The sequence below is a fragment of the Camelus bactrianus genome, chromosome 8 (assembly GCF_048773025.1).
Source record: "Camelus bactrianus isolate YW-2024 breed Bactrian camel chromosome 8, ASM4877302v1, whole genome shotgun sequence".
Taxonomy (NCBI): domain Eukaryota; kingdom Metazoa; phylum Chordata; class Mammalia; order Artiodactyla; family Camelidae; genus Camelus; species Camelus bactrianus.
In genome coordinates this window covers 12,368,827-12,385,933 of record NC_133546.1, presented here as the reverse complement: position 1 = coordinate 12,385,933, position 17,107 = coordinate 12,368,827, and the positions used below count along the sequence as shown (strand labels likewise).

General features: G+C 35.0%; 1 protein-coding gene and 1 long non-coding RNA gene across 4 annotated transcripts in view; one reads left to right on the top strand and one right to left on the bottom strand.

Moving 5' to 3' along the window:
* Nucleotides 1-18: 18 nt before the first annotated feature.
* LOC141578333 (uncharacterized) lies at nucleotides 19-16,787 on the top strand. The gene is made up of 3 exons (XR_012508531.1): nucleotides 19-79; nucleotides 9,703-9,765; nucleotides 11,834-16,787. It is a non-coding gene; the product is annotated as an uncharacterized LOC141578333 (long non-coding RNA).
* The window catches only part of RGS17 (regulator of G protein signaling 17), an 86,769-nt gene continuing 77,372 nt past the window's right edge, over nucleotides 7,711-17,107 (bottom strand). For all 3 annotated transcript variants that reach the window (XM_010965732.3, XM_074368132.1, XM_074368134.1), the window contains one exon: nucleotides 7,711-8,250. In XM_010965732.3, coding sequence (XP_010964034.1) covers nucleotides 8,062-8,250 — 189 coding nt within the window. In that variant the 3' untranslated portion in view covers nucleotides 7,711-8,061. The remainder of the gene's footprint in view (nucleotides 8,251-17,107) is intronic.

The window sequence follows — 17,107 nt, the reverse complement described above, 5'->3', positions numbered from 1 at the left end:
AAGCCGGAAGTTGAGGAGGCAGAGCGGAAAGCGATAGGGGTGCATCCGGGAGAGCTTGGACGCCACCTCGAAACGCAAGGTAAGAAACGCCTACTTGAATGAGCCGGGGTGGAGTGTTGGGCCGAAAGAGGAAGGGAATAGGTCGTCATCACGTTTTTTGACGTCGCGGGTTTGTGTGCGAAGCACTCAGGATTTCAAGTACAGCATTGGAGGGCAGTGTGGTGTCCGCTACAGGGGCCGAGGCCACAGCATGGTTGTCCTTTCCCGTGCCAGCCTGGACTGTCGTCTCCAGGAGAGAATTGTGGGATAGTCATCAGTGTGTGAATGTGTGTTTACTCCTCTTCCATTTTTCCTGCTCCTATTTCTCTTTTCGACACTGGTTAAGGCTCGTATTAACGAAGACGTGACAGGTGGCCTCTAAGGCAACCACAAAGTGATTTAGCAAAATCTGCTTTCATGTCCTTTATCTGCTTATAAACGACTTCCTTTCACACCGAGTCTCCTGCCCATTCTCACTTACTCCTTGTTACTCTGCTACGTTTTAAAGAGGTTGAGCCTTTCCGTGTTTCAACAAACCACAGCCCGGCAAAGCCTTCAGAGCCCTGCCTCCTGTAGCCCAACCCCCATCCCTCCCCCCACAACTTCAGATAGCGGATTAGTGCCAGGACTACTGAAGTTTATTGGTATAATGCTTTTTGCATTTTTCAAAAGACCTTTTATGGCTCACTAGAGGAATGTATATGAAGGCATAATACAACCAAGACAGCCTGGAGGTGCAAGGGCTAAACGCTCAGTCTGGGAACTCCCTCTACCTAATTGGTTTGAGCGGGGTTTACAAAGTGATGTTTTCTCTGTGCAGAAGACTGACATATTGAAAAAGCTTACATCTCATTAAAAAAAAAAACGATAAAATACGGGAGCCCTGGACAGGGTTAAGTCATCCATAAGTCATCTAATCAAAATGATTGATAAAATGAGCTTGCATTGCCTCTTTCATTTCTTTGCTCTACATACAAATGCAGAGTGAAGTAGAAGAATAAGATAATTATTCAAATAATTGAAAGCCAAAATAGGTTTTGCTACTTTGAGGCTTCAGCTAACTCAATTCTTCTTTTCACTTTGAATGTGTATTAAAGCCAAACTACTTTATTTATATATATATTGTTTTAAAATAGTGGCCAAAACCCAATTTAAAAAATTCTGATCTGAGTATAGAACAGGACTGATTAGATTGCTTATGTCTTTTTAAGGAATAGTTATTTCCCAAGTCTACTCTCAACTTTGAATATTTTTTTTAAGCATAGCACTGTGGGAACCATTTGAACTCAACATAAATCTCTCAGCTGAATTCTCAAAAGGAGTCATTATAAGAATATACATTATTATTTATAAAAGGTGCAAAAATGTTATAAGCAATAACCTGAGAGAACAATGTAGAGACTCCAGCCAGAAATTACTTTCCCTCAGATGGGTAAATAATTTAAGTGACATAAATAAGTGTACCTATACTCCTACAGTTTTACACCAATGAGGAAACAGTAAGTTGTCTAAGGATACATTGGTGAATTCTTTATTAATTCAAAACATTTTAAAAAAGTCAGTGTAATGCATGTGCATTTTACAATAATATCCATAGGTTTCCACAATAGAGTCAAATGACAACAGCTGTAGTTTGATTTACTTTGAAAACTCAAAGAAATATCCTTAGTTTGAGATTTCTGAATTTCCTTACATTATTGTCATGCTCAAATTCTACTATATGTTGAAAATTCTAGCATTTTCAGGAAGTCTGTTATTATACATAGGTAAAATAATAAAATAGATTCAAGGAAGGGGGAATAAAAACCCAAAACAACTTGAATTGGATGAAAAATCATCTGCATTGTCTATTCAATTTATAAGTACCTACAGTTATTCTGGCATTGCAAAATAACCAAGCATGGTGTCTCAAGTTTTATTCATGCATTCAAAACTTCTTTATGGTCCACTAATAAATATTGGTGAAGTCCAAAATATGGATATAGAGTATTAAGTACAATGAACATAGTAGCAACAAAAATGTATATGTTCAATACGATAAATTTTACAGAACCAAACACATTGAAATTATTTTTAATATTTAGCAAACATCCTAAAATCATATACAAGAAACGCTGTATTTATGACAAATAGGTTAAACCAAAGGGGAAAAATCAAGCCTTTTACATTATTCCAGTATTCAGTGTTCATTGTTCAGTGGAAGGCTGAACAATATAAAAAGGTACTCAGCAAATGATCATTGATTTAGATTACCTCTTATGACCATTAGTAAGACTAAAATCTTCACTACCCAAGGGATACAGAGGATTAAGGTAATTATACAGGTAGTTCAAGGGAAAAAAATCACTTTCACCTCCATTAAGTGAATACTGAACCTAACACTATTTTGGAGTTTTATTTTCCCATTTGAATGTCCAGTTCATTATATTTTCTTCATAGAATTTGTTCACTTTCGTTTAATAGAACCTAACAGCAGTGCTGAGGAATCTGCTCAGAATTTTTTTTTTTAATCTCAGTGTAAATGTCTAGTAAATTTACCTCCAATATAACCTCTTAAACAGTGGAAAAACCTAACAGACATGCCTCAGCCAGGTGATGAAGTTCAGCATCAACAATAGTAAGTCATGATGACGATATGTATTTTTGATTTGATATATGAATGGCACTTTGTAGTCTTCCTTCCAGAAACCGGAAACACCTGTCTAATCATGGGAAAAACATCAGACAAATTCCAGTTAAGGGACATCTTACAAAATACTAGACCAGTACTCCTCAATACTTCCAATGTCATCAAAAACAAGAAAACTTTGAGAAAATGTTGCAGCTAGGATACATGCTGACTAAATGTGATGTGGTACCTTGAATAGAATCCTGGAACAGAAGAAGGACCTTAGGTGAAAGCTCTGAATGAAGTGTGGACTTAATGATGCATTGATACTGGTTTATGAATTGTGAGAAATGTCTCATGGATGTGCAGCCTCTGGGACCATCTGTACTGTCTTTGTAATTTTTCTATAAATCTAAAATACTCTAAAATAAAAGGGTGTAATGAAAAATATTACGAACACACAGCCACCTTTTGTTTTATTTTCGTATTTTCATGATACAATTATTTTAAAGATCATACTACTTCAGTATTAAAAAGAATACTTTCTATTTCATGCCAGTATCAATGTTTCTCCTGGCCAGTTGCTTTTAACTTAATTTTAGCTCTAACTGCCACATATTTATTGGACAAATTACCTGATAGTTATATTCTTCCTATCCTTGGGAATGTTGTTTTGTTTCCTTTGGAAATAAAATTTTCAAATGGTTTCTCTTATTTAAACTTCGATTTAAACCTACAGCATTATACACATGTTTGCGCACACACACACCCACACATGCACATCTGTACATCTCTGTGTGTGTGTGTCATTGAAAGAGACATATTTCTTGTTTGTAGATTTAGTATGATGTTGGTGAACTGAAAACACTGATTTTAGTCACATTATTGAATATTTGAAGCAATAACATATTCATATATTCCTCCATCTTAAAATAAGCGTGGTTATATTTTTTTTGGATGAATAATTAAATCAGATTTTTAAAGAACAACTTGAAAAAAATAGAGGAAAAGTGCATTAAAGTGGCATTGAAACATACATTCTTGAAAATGGGAATTATTACTGAGCTGGAGAACTTTGATACAATAATAATATTGTATGTAACACTTCATTCTTTCCATGTTTATTTCACTTAATTCTCCTGACCATCCTGTAAATTAAGTATTATATTCCTCATTTAAGATGAAGAAACAGGCTCAGAGAGAATAAACGATTTGCCCAAAGTCACATGAGACAGAAATGTAACTTGAAGTCCAGTTTATAATTAAGGCCTGGTCTTTGGAAACAATACTTACCACTCTGTGCACTGTTGTGTGTTGCAGGGGTTACTACTAAGAGTATTGCAGGGAAGATCTGAAGCAAGTTTTTGGTATCAATTTTATTGATAAATATTTGCAGTTGTAGCAAGTAAGGAATAACTAAACTTTTTACAGATTGAACACTGTTTTTTCAGGAGAACAAACATTTTATATTATTCAGAAATTTAGAAAAAGCTGAAAAGAGCATGCAAATAAAATAAAAGTGTCTGCAAAGTATATTTTGAAATCTAGGGTCATAAGCTGTCAATAGAAATAGACAGGCAAGAGAATTTTCTGTAAATATCTTTATCACTTATTAAAATAATTTACCAATCTATGAAGTGCAAAGTTTTCAAAACTCATGTTTGATAGGGTTCTATCTACAGGCATTTTGGATCTAAGAAGTTTTAGGTGGCTTATTCTCCTATTTCTGATTTTATTTTAAATTTCTTCCAAAGCATCTGATATATTGTATTTTTTGCAAATTTAATTTGTCACAATTAGAATATGACTTTTTTCAATATAAGTTAAACAGGTATAGAATAAAATGGATAAATTAAAAAATAAGATTTAAGTGTTATTTTTAAATCAGCATTTTAATGGGGTGAAAGTGTATTTTTGCCCCTAATAAATAAATATTTACCTATTTCTAGAGTCCTTTTGCAAAACTGAACTATCAGGTAAATATCTGATACACATTTCATTCCATAAGTAAGAACGTAGGCAGCATTAAAGGATATAATAAACACCCATGCACCATGACCACATATCAGAACTGATCATCCTATGTACGTATTTTAAGATTAAAAAAAAAGACCACTTTATGGTCTTGATTTTTGCACTTCATAATGTTAATATCAAAACTGTGTTTTGCTATTATTGTTCTTTTGCCAGTGTACCTACTGTGCTTTGAGCTTCCCTATAACACTGTCAGGACATACGTATTTCTTTTAGATAACGTGCTAATAACAATTATCCAGAGTAAAGAAGCATCATCATTCATTACTAGTGTGATCTATGTTCAAGATCTCTCTCTGAAGAAATCTGGCTCTCCAATTGATATATATATATACACATGTATTTTTAATATAATATATATCCTTATATTTCCATTATAGATACATCTGAAGTAAGACACCATAGAAAGAGCATTAACCTCTTTCTGTGTGCATTAGCAGATTCTAACAGCATGGAAAGGTATCTTGGCAATCTAAAACACAAAGGGTACCTTCTAAAGTGCTGCTTTTTCCCCAGGGAGGAATTTACTCACTAGGAAAGATCAAACTCTACCAAAACAAATATTGTGCTCTTGAAATGGTAGCATAGACACCAGTTGAGGGCTCTTTTTGTTTGTTTATTGTAGCTCTGTCATTAAAACAGAAGGAATTATACCATACTTTAAAAAGTGGTAGAGTTGCAAATATACAGACATACTCTTAGATAGAAACTTTAGATATTTTGAAATTAAAAGAGAAACCTCCCCTCCCCAGAAAATAGGAATTTAGCACAGAAATCCTCACACAGCATGATTACCAGCACCTGATGTGTAAATCTACTTTGGAGTCATTCTCAACACAACTTCCTGACCAGGTTTCAACAGGGTATATACTAGCTTCAAAATCTGTATTCTCCAAATGCCCAGGGTTAGCAATTAGGACTCTTTATAAGGGTCCTTATCTTTTACATTTGGTAAAATGTTAAAGGTATTGTCATACAGACAATTCACCTAATAGTCCAAAGTATCTTATAAAGATAACTTACGACTAGCAGGTCACCATCATATATAGTAACAACAAGAATATAAAGTCTACATTTAAAAAAAATTTATGCATGCAGTGTATCATAGTATATTACATATTTTCTAGTCATGTGCACCAATTTGTTGTACCTCAAACACAGCAACAAGTATGATATCACAACATATATTTGTATACATCACAGTAGCATAACAAACTCAATTCTAATCAAGAAAAATAATTTAGGAACAATAAACTTCACAATAGAAGTGATGATTCTTTTAGGTTTTTCTTCACTCATTAGGAAAAAAAATACGACTTTTTGTAAACATCTTCATAGCTATCTTTTTTCAACATATTAGTGAAAACTATTATTCAAATAGTAAGTATCTAATAGACCTGGGTTAAGTATGTCTTAACACACTAACACTTTCAGACAAAAACAGGCATTTGTTAAAAGAAAAGATTATTATAAATATTTTCTATCTTGTATTTTAACTACATTTTCATAAATAATGTATTTAAAAGTGCTGAATATGATAGGATAGTCAGCAACGCCAGTGTAAACAGAATGTTTTGTTTTCTCCTCTGCAAACTTTTTTTTTTTAATCCCATTTTGTCAAACACTGCAACAGTTAAAATATTTGCATAGGGAATAGATAATAGCCCTTTTAACCATATCTCCTGAATTCTATATAAATTAGAAAATCAAATTCACTTACAAAACAATTCTTGAAATGTTTTAAGTTTTATGGAAAAAGAAAACTATGATGCCAGCCTTTCAAGTAAAATAAATTAAAAAAAAAAAACCCCAAACTTGTTTTTTTTAAAAAAAAAGTTTAATAAATTAAAAAAAATGAGAGGTAGTTAAAAAATGACAAAGGAAACCTACAATTTTAATAACATCCTTAATATAAGGCCAGTATTCTCAGTGGATATAAATATTTTTAAAACTTTCATTTTAGGTTACTCAATACTATGTTTATTAAGTTTACGATTAAAAAAATAGCCTCCAGGGGATATTAATATTCAAATGTAACACCTTGATATAAATATGACACTGACATTTTTGCGTGTGCGCGCACAGTAGGATACTGTTTTCTTGAATGTCAAAAGTACATGCCAGAATCAGGCAGGTATTTTTTTTTGTCTTAAAGATTTAATGGTACTTATAAAAAATAATATGGCAGCTAGGAGATTTGAGCACTGCACTGCCTTTCAGTTATGGATGAGAATTAATAGTTTGGTTTTAACATTTTTTAAATAAGTCATTTTTAAGATACTATGTGAAAACAGTTAAGGTCTGAAGTAGAGAATTACCTTCTAGATAACCCTTATAAAACATTTCTTGGTTAAAAACTTAGCTTTTCATTGGATTTCACTTTCAAGGAAAATATGCCACAGCACAGGTGCTATTCATCAAAATGTTTTGTGATGCTACATGTAGGCATTCCTTTATTAGATCCTTTCTTTATATTCCAAAACTAAGTTATCAAGCTTATTATTTTTTTTTTTCTTGCTGAAGTACATACTTTACACAACCATTTTAGAACTGGAGAGCCAGTCTTTAATAAATTAATTACAGTATTGGACATCTAATATATACATAGGTTCATTTTCTTCTATTACAATTAAAAAACAGTATCACTCTGATTTGTCATTGAGATAGAAATCTTCAAATTGTTTTGTGCTTTTTTTCTCTTTTCTTCTTCTTACATATATATAGTTTTTACATAACAAACTCTTCTGTAATGAAAATGCCACAGTTTTGGCAGTGAACAACCAGAGGAATCCCCCGTTAGGATTTCCAACAAACAGAGATAAATAGCTCTTTTTTTCATGTACAGAAATATTGGCTTCAAAATTAGTGTACTGAACACAGTATATAGTATGTTAAATGTCATAGTTAACAATTTAAAAATTGGCTTTTTCTGTCTTAGGTTATATTTAAAAATGCAAACCACAGCCAGTTTTTTGGCAATTATTTCTATAAGACCATATTGCACAAAAGTCCTTAAATACAGATATAAGTTATGCCGTTGGATTAAATATTACAACAGCTACGTGGCAAATGAAGCAGTTTTACTTTGCACATGCAGTCCCTGGATACACTAGGAGACTACAAATACAGTTTGCTTGCAAGTAGAATGCGTGTTGAACAAAAACAAACTTAATTTGGCAATTCATTGTTTTATGTGGTATTTTCTCCAAACTTAACCACAGATAACCTTGATAAAAATGGAGACAAAGACTGTATGGTTGTATTTTCACAGTAGCCTGAGGAATGCTAAACTGTAGTTCTCCAGGAACTCAGTTTCAGGTGTTACTTAACTACTTTTCTTTCTCATCTCAGCCCTCCAAAATAATTTTTTTAAATAAAAATTAAGATTCAGAAGTAGAGCTGGCAGTACTTTCAACAAATGACTTATAAATTTGAGAGTTCAAAAACCTTGGGAAAGAATCTCTGTGCATTAAGGTATAGATCTGAAGCTGAGCATCTTCATACATGTGAGGATTAGGATCCAAGAGATTTCTATTGATCACCTCTCTAACTCGAGAATCGAGACTGACCTAAAAAGAAATAAGAGCACATACATTAAATAATATTTTTTCAAAAGATCTCAATTCAGTAACTATAGGTTCGTGACAATTCAGAGAAATCTCAGAGTAAACCTCAAAGAGTAAACCTAAAATCCTGAGGTTATGTTTTCAAAGGTTACATAACCTTGCATACTTTCCTTTTTCCAAAGTTGAATTAAACAAAAACCAACTTTTAAACCAGAACTTTGGTTCATAAATATCTTGGCTTACTTGGATTTACCTTTTCTATGCATTTTTCTCAGGTGTGTTTGACAATTTCTATTCATTGTTGAGGTACCAGAGAATTCCGGAGCCAGAATATGAATTTCCCTCCTCCTATTATGTGACTGCCAGGGTGACTCTCTCCATGGAACAAGATAAAAAGTCTGGCAGAGAGTAGTTCTCTGTCAAAACGTAACGTGTATATCAAATGCTGATTCCCAGGGGTTTCATATCCCAGTAAGTCCTACTGTGTCAGAAGTAGGAAACCAGGGATGTGGGAGGGCTGACCCCAGTGGGCATTCTTCAGGTCTTAGGTCTACCGGCAGGGCATAGCCAACTCTGTGGTCCTCACAGAGCAATACATCTAGAGATCTCTGTTCTAAAGATTAAGCAGAACAATTGCTTGAAATGTAGCCTTTGAAAGGAGAAATGTAAGTAGGAATTCAGAGTACCTGTTAAAGTAATCATACAGAGTTATTTGAAAAGTTTCTTTCTCACTAAATGCTAATCCTGTTGGAACTGGTAGGGTATGTTGGATCCAGAAGGTGGGAAAATTAAACAGCAGTCAAGGCATGCCTGGGGAGTAGGACTAAGCTCTGCCCTGAAATGACCTGTCAGCAAAACTCTCTAAGAGGCGAGCACCATCTCTGAGTCCTGACTGGTGTTCATAGTTCTCACTGCTGAACAAGGACCAGGGCATCGGCGTCCACAGTTATCTGCCTCATGATGTACTCAAGTCTAAACAGACTTTCCATGTATGTATCTAAACTGTCACAAGCATTTTGTGAAAGACTTTTTGGTTCTGGCTTCTTTTCCCACCCACTGTTTGGACTAAGCTTGGGTCTGAAACAGTCCCAGTGACTGAGGCCACTCATAGTTCATCTGGTGTCCCCAGATTCCCGAGCTCTATAACCTGTGTGGAATTGGGTTCAATGATACACCCAAGGGATGGTGGCCATGGGAGGACGTGTCAGGAAATGGTGATCCAGACCCCATTTCAGTGGTTTAGCTAGACTAACTTACACAGAGAAGAACTTAAAACATTTCTCGGCTGAAGTATCTGTTGTTCTCTCTAAATTCTAAAGGAAGAAAAAGAAAAGATGTTCTGGAAATGGATTGTTTAAGCTTTATTCTCTGTGTTGTTGCCATAAGGGTCATCATAAAGTATAAATTTTTATCTAAGTTTTATTTTCGAATGTCATTTGTGTTTATACTCAACAGGAAAATGTTTAAACTGGAGTTTAAAGTGATTGATCTTATCCTGAAATGTAGTATTATGGTAAGGTGAGTCTTAAACACATTTCTGTTTTTGTAAGTGGTGCTCTTACTTTCAAACTTTAGGAACTATTTGTTTCATGGGAAAAAGAAATGTTAGATTAGTGATAAAGAAAGAAGGTCATTTATTTCTTATATAATAGCATAATTAAATATATGCTATTTACCATATAACATATATTTAACATATGATAAATGAAACAGTTTATCAGGAGCTAGAATGATATTGGTTATCTTAAGACAGAGAAATGAGATACTTTGAATTATTAAATGTCTTGAGTCCTCATTGCGTGATTTAATTTTTTTTTAACAAATTAAAAACAGTAGTGAAATATCATAGAGAAAATAGTACCATTCAACATTTAGTAATCTGTAACAAAAACACATTTGCTATTTCCATTTAAAAAATAAAATATTTACCTTAATATCTGGTTGTTTGTTTGAAAAGGTTGTCAGTCAGTCAAAAGAAGTGTAGAGAGGTCAGATAACAAGGATAAACCCCATGGGTATTACAGTCTACAGTTTCATCTTGTGGCATCTTTGTGCTTCAGATTGTGGAACATCTATAATACAGGTTAGCAGGGGTGGATCCCAGCATGGACCTGAGCCACATTCACCCTAGGATTCATGCATCATTGGATGGCTTATAAGGCCATCTTATCTGGGTCCAGTGCATAAGGGACTGAGGGGTTTCCTATAAAAAACTCATCCTAAGGGAAGAGAAGGTTGAGCAGCACAAGACAAGAGCTATCCTTGGACAACGGAAATTCTTTTCTTACTCAGTCCTCACAGACTCCCCTTTGGGTGGGGCGCAGTAGTAACAGAGTTAAGAAAAGAACCACTGCTGTGAGATAGGGCACCAGACAACATGCTGATAGGTTTGGCAGCATTTAACTGTTGGTGTTAGTGCTGGGGACGTTGGCAGGGTTGAGAGGTGGTAACTGAAGCAAAGGCTGAAATGACTCTGTGCTAGGACTCAATGAACTTGGAAGCATCCATCACCATGGGGAGTAGGAGGTGGGAGAAGAAAGGTGGGTGGCTCGCAAACATAAAAATACCCACCAGCAAGTGCACGAACTAGTTGGGAGGAAGATGAAGCTAAAGGTTCAACAGGAGTGTGGGGGTAAAGTGGGGAGAATGAAAACAAATCTTTCTAGTGTGGCTGGAAAAAGCCGGGTCAAACTGAGTTATTTACCATGCTTGACCTTACTAGATTTCCTACCCCTGGCTCCAGTTCCCTCACTGATGATAGGTGAATATTACCCAAAGGGAACACCCTGAGTTTTGACCCTGCCTTTCTCTTCTAGCCTTCAAGAGGCAATGGAAATTTTGATTCTTTGGACCTTTTTTTTTTTTTTTCCAGAATTATACTGAAAATGGTGAATTATCACTGAAAGTCTTTTACCCTCATAAAGACCCTCCTTTAAGTCAGTTAATTCTTTGAACAATTATTTTACACATCATGATTAAGTTTTCAACCTATTTTTTCCATTTTATTTTAAATTTTACTCTTAAGTTGCTTTGTTTTGGATTCTCTTCCAAGTAAAATTCTGATTTTTTTCTTTTTCTTTCATAAGTCCATATTAAACTTTACCAATTATAGTTTCTGCCATTTGAGATGGTCTTTATAATTTTAACTAAATTTGGTCTTCTCATGTTAAATTTTATAGATCTGAAGACTGATTCGTTTATTTTAATAGAATTTTTTTACCATGAGTACTTTTAGACGTATTATTTTGTGTTGTTTCTACTGAAAATAATTATAAATTGCAAATAAGACTGATTATTGTTTGTTTATTTGTTTTTGATGAGGGGGTAATTAGGTTTACTTATTTATTCTTAGAGGAGGTACTGAGGATTGAACCTGGGACCTCACACGTGCTAAGCATGCGCTCTACCACTTGAGCTATACCCTCCCCCCAAAACTGATTATTGGGGTGTATTCCTTAGAGCAAGGATAAAGTGGAGTAATCATATTCCTGGTGGAATATAAGTTATGGGAAATTATCTTGCTTCTGAGGGGGAGTTCAGACATGTGATTAAGGTTGCTCATTCTCATTGTGTCTCATGTTCTAAGTTTGGGTTCACAGAAATCTATAGTCGTGTCATGAACAAAATACTAGACAATGGAATAAGGAATCATCATACTGCAGTTGGAGGAGCACCACAACTGGAGTCAGAGCACCTTGGGTTGTGTCCTATCTCTGCCAGATACACATAGTGTCCTTGTTTCACCTTCCTTTGCTATAAAATGGTGCCACCTGTCCTAGAGGCTACAGGATTGTTGTGAAACATATTGTAATAATAAGACCGTTTTGTCAAAACAAAATTTAAGCCCAATGTAAAGTAATAATAGTAGTAACAATAATAATAATTGATCATATGTATAATGATACCTTTTGGTCAAATCCAATGTCTTTAGACTTTGTATCAACTTGAATTTTTCTTTCTCAGAGTGACCTTACCTGACTAACCCTATTCTAACTACATCATTTGACCTCCACCCCCATCATAGTGGTTCCCATGATTTTTAATTACTTATTTTTGACATGATTTGTCTGCCTTCCTGAAACAAAAGCTCCATAAGGTATAGGCCAGTGTTTTTCTTGTTCACCATCACATCCCCAACATCTAGCCCAGGACCAGGCTCGCAGGAAGTACTCAGCACATATGTTTTGAATTATAATAAGCATAAGAAATGACTCTAGGAAAATACAGTCAACTGAGTCCTGTTTAGAAAAATGGGTTTAAATCATAAAAATGCTAGATTCCCATAATTTTGCTTGAAGAGTCATCTGTCTAGATGCCCACACAGAACCCACATGTCTACCACATATGCCTTATTTTTAGATAATCCTGGTGCTTAAATAGGCTTATTACTTTTTTTTTTTTCCGTCCCAGATAGCCGCTGGAGGTTTAGGGTGAAATCAGAAGAAGCAAACAGTTTCTACTATTATTAAAATTGCCATAAAGCAGAGTCTGAAAGTCATAGACTGAGTGGGTTTTAGGGCTTTTTCCACGCCATCATTCTACAAAATGAGGAAGCTGAGGTCACAGAGCACTGACGTGAGTTGATCAGTGTCAAACAGATGGTAAGTGGTAGGGCTGGATTACAGCCCTGGTTAAGGACAAAGCCATCGCTAAGGGGATTTGTAGAGAACTGAACACACATAGTTTTCTTCAATTCCGCTGTCTTACATTTGTTGCAGGATTTATAATTATCTGTTTATTCAATAGTTCAGTGCTATTGAACTATTGTTGGTCATACCTCTTAAGTAGACTTTTTATTAAAGTTCTTTATTTTGCTGGGTTTGTCTTTCCAACACTTAATAAATATAAACTGCCACTAGCATCAGTGATGCATAGCAAGGCTACCGTTAGTCTTAAACTCTTCTTTATTACCTCTGTTTTATTTTCCCCTTTGAGGATATCACATAAAAAGAAAATTTACTTTTGAAAGAAATGCTGTGTTTTATTTGCTTTTAGATTTTTAAAAATTTTAATATTTGGTCCTTTCCCCTCTTGAAATGTATACTCTACCAGAATGGAAGTTATATTGCCTCCTGATTATAAACATCTATTTTATAACACTATGCTCAAATTATTAAAAAAGCATAAAATGTGCTCTTAAAGCAATGAAATTTAATTTTCAGCACACTGGCCTCATGAAGGAAATATGCTATGTGTATATAGATAATTTTAAGAATGTAGACTTCCTGTACACTTAACAAAGAAGAACATGATAACTCAATCAAATTAAGGGAAAAATGAAAGTCTAGAGAAGAAAAACGAGGCTCTGGTTAAGAATAAAATCGTGGCATTTTCAGCTGTTCAGTCATTATTTTATAAATGACTCAAATGTTCATATTCTTTAAGAATATTCTGAGTAGAAAGTGTTATAGAATTTCAGAGGTGGAGAAGCTAGATTAGTTAGCTCCAAAGTGGGAAACAGATTCCCAGCTCTGACGGTTTGCAGAGGCTGCTCTGAGTTCTGTGTTGAGAGGGAGTCTGAGGTTGGCTCTGGCAGAGCAGTAAGGAGGACCACCAGTGGTTAGCCGTGCCATTTGCTGGGGAAGATGCCACTGTAGCCAAGGGCCTTACAGCTGCCTTTCTGGATTTGGTTTATTACCCTCTGTACCTCTTTGTTTTTATTTTTGTAAACAAATCAACTGAACATGGAGGCCCAGAAAACTGAACTAATTTATCCCCGGTGACATAATTAAGTTGAAGCAGAGCCGGGGCCAGAGTCCTGGGCACGTGAATGTTAGTTCACTGTCCTTCCCACCGTGTAGGCAGGGCTCACTTGAGGGGATACGTGTTCTCGCCAGTGCTAGAGGACAAAATCTGAAGGATGGTAACTCAGTATCATTAAATGGTTAGTAACATACTGTTGATTAGAAGCTGACAAGTTTTGCACAGGAAGGTTAGTGAGATACAGTATTTCGGGAAGGACCCTGGCAAAGCTAGAAAGTGCAGGCCATTTTGTGAGTATATTAGTGAATCAAGTCATTCGACTTGGCTCACAAGTAAATATATCTACATCTGGGCATTAAAATATAACTTTTTAAGTTAACCATTTGTAATTGCCTACTTTAGGTTTATTCAGTTTTTCTGCTAAATAACAAACCAATATAATTACTATGCTGACAGAGGAGCAATCATGCAGTCCAGCACCTTAGGTCTGTGTCAAGAGTTATAAGTCAAGCCACCAAGTAGCAAAATGATGAAGATTTGAATTTCACCTCTGCCTCCCTCTATAGTATTTAGAGGATATTAAGGAGTGTGTAATGGCCCAAATGTAGATGTTAGAAAAAATAAAGGAGAGAATAAATATGGCAGTTACACTAAGTATGAGTATTTAATTTAGGGAAGGTCATATACTTAATCAGGAAATAATATTTTAATGACTTTTTGGTGGAACTCATGTTCAGAGTGAAGAAATTTGGCTAAAACAAGACTCCATTACTTTTGTAAAATGCAAATCCAATAATTTATATTTCAGTAATCAATAACTATAGTGTCTCTAAACTGTAGCCCAAAGAAGCAATTTTGTGAAAATTAAGTGTTTTATAAAGCTTCACCAATGTGTGACATGTGAAAATCAAAAGAGTTGTCAGGACAGTGGGAAAGTGTTTCCCGTAAAAACTAAAACTTAGAAGATGGAGACTGTAAAATAAAGGAACTGCGTGTACTTAATATGGAGAATACTTTTTCTACTAATGTTACTTTAAAATGGGACAGTCATCATTTTAAGATGATACATAGACAGTACAAAGGAATGGACTAGATAATCCAGACAATACTCATTTAAAAATGATACACATTGCACATTTTGGGGAGAGAAATGGGCTAGATAATCTTCCCAAAGACTCTAATTATGTGTACGTATGGGCAAGAAAAGCACGTCTCTGGGCACACTGGGGTTATTTGATACACTTCTCATGTACCACAATGTTTAAAAAATGGAGGTGAAATTAATATGCTAATAAAATTTCAAGTAGAATTGTTTAGATGCTGAGGTTCTAGAAAGTCCAGGAAACTGAAGGATGCATTTTTAAGATGCAGAATTTTAACGGTGTTAGAAATACTAAGTGGCATCAGTAATAAATGTATTGAGGCTACAGAAACAATTGTCCCCTCCTTGTTTCCATGAATACTTTTCCTATGTTAATACAGTTAAAAAAAAAAAACAAAAACCACCATCTTTTGTGTATCTAGTTCAGGTTTCTCATTTTGTAGAGACACTACTGGAGTGCCCTGGAATACTAATGGCACTTAGAGCCTAATTAATGCATTAAAAAAGAAATGATGTCACACATATGTAGAATCTAAAAAAAAAAGAGAAAAAAGAAGGCACTAATGAACTTAACTACAAAAGGGAAACAGACTCACAGACATAGTAAACAAACTTATGGTTACCAAGGGGGTAAAGGGGGTGGGAACGGATAAATTGGGAGTTCGAGATTTATAAATACTAACTACTATATATAAAATAGATAAAAAATTAAATTTTTCTGTATAGCACAGGGAACTATATTCAATAGTAACAACCTATAATGAAAAGGAATATGAAAATAAATACATGTTTGTATACGTATGACTGAAACATTATGCTGTACACCAGAAATTGACTATACTTCAATAAAAAAAATCATTTAGGTATACTTCATTAGTAGTGAAATAGTGAATACAGCATCCCAAACACACAGATTGATAAAGTAGATACAAATTCATCTTATAAATTTTGAAAAGTAAGGAGGATAAGGCCGGTTGGGGCCACATCATGTGTTGGACGAGGCAGATGAGTACAGACTACTTCTGGGGGACTTCATGTCTGTGTGCACAAAGAGAGGGGTGTGGAGGCTAAACTCTGGGACCAGAAAGTACCAGATCAGAACATTTAAATGCACAGGTAAAAATCACAGTGGTTTAGGAGAGAGAGAAAAGGCAAGAAGTGGCATGCAGAAGAGAGGCATTCTAGAAACCTCTAAGTTCAAATGCTTAGAAGCATCTCTGGAATTCAGTCACTCAGCACTCCAAAGGCCGGGCAGACTATTAGCACCTCCCTCACCAAATGTGTGTAATTCTGGTAAATGGAAAATTTGTCATGAATATTTGTACTGTACGTTCATGACTGGGACATTGTGTTGTACACCAGAATGGACACATTGTAACTGACTGTACTTCAATTAAAAAAAATTTAAAAAATGGAAGATTTCTCAGGAGCAAATTCATTTTTAAAAAGTTAATGGAAAAGTGTTCATGTGGTTCCTTGAAATGTTCCTTGTTTACCAGGCACATCCTGGCAATGGGAAAAACAGCATGTACTTGCAAAAATGGAAACAGAACCAGTAAAATAACTCATGACCCAACTCTCCCCCAAGAATATTATTGGGTCAGAAAGACTTATTCTTCAGTTCTGTAGAAATTCTATTATTTTACACGCATCAACATGGCAGGATTTTTTGTTGTTGATTTTTACCTCCTACCAGAGGTATTCAAACCAGTACATATGTGGAAAATTTGCTAAAAGTGTGGATTTCCTGGGCTGTCTTTCCAAAAATTCAGATTCAGAAGTCCTGGGTGGGTCTCAAGAATTTGTTTTTCAAACAGATGCTCCAGGGGATCCTCATACAGGTGATCCAGGGATCACACTTTGAGAAACACTGCCTCAGAGTAAGTTCTTTTCCACTGCAAAGTCATGGCTAATTGTATTTAATAGGCTTCCTAGTGTTAGTTCTGAAATAATCAAGTAGACTGCTACCTGAGTCAGCCATCAAAGCACCGTGGGGAAACCTAACCTCAAACACGAGGTCAGGTGGATTCTCAGAATGGAATCTGGACTATCTGC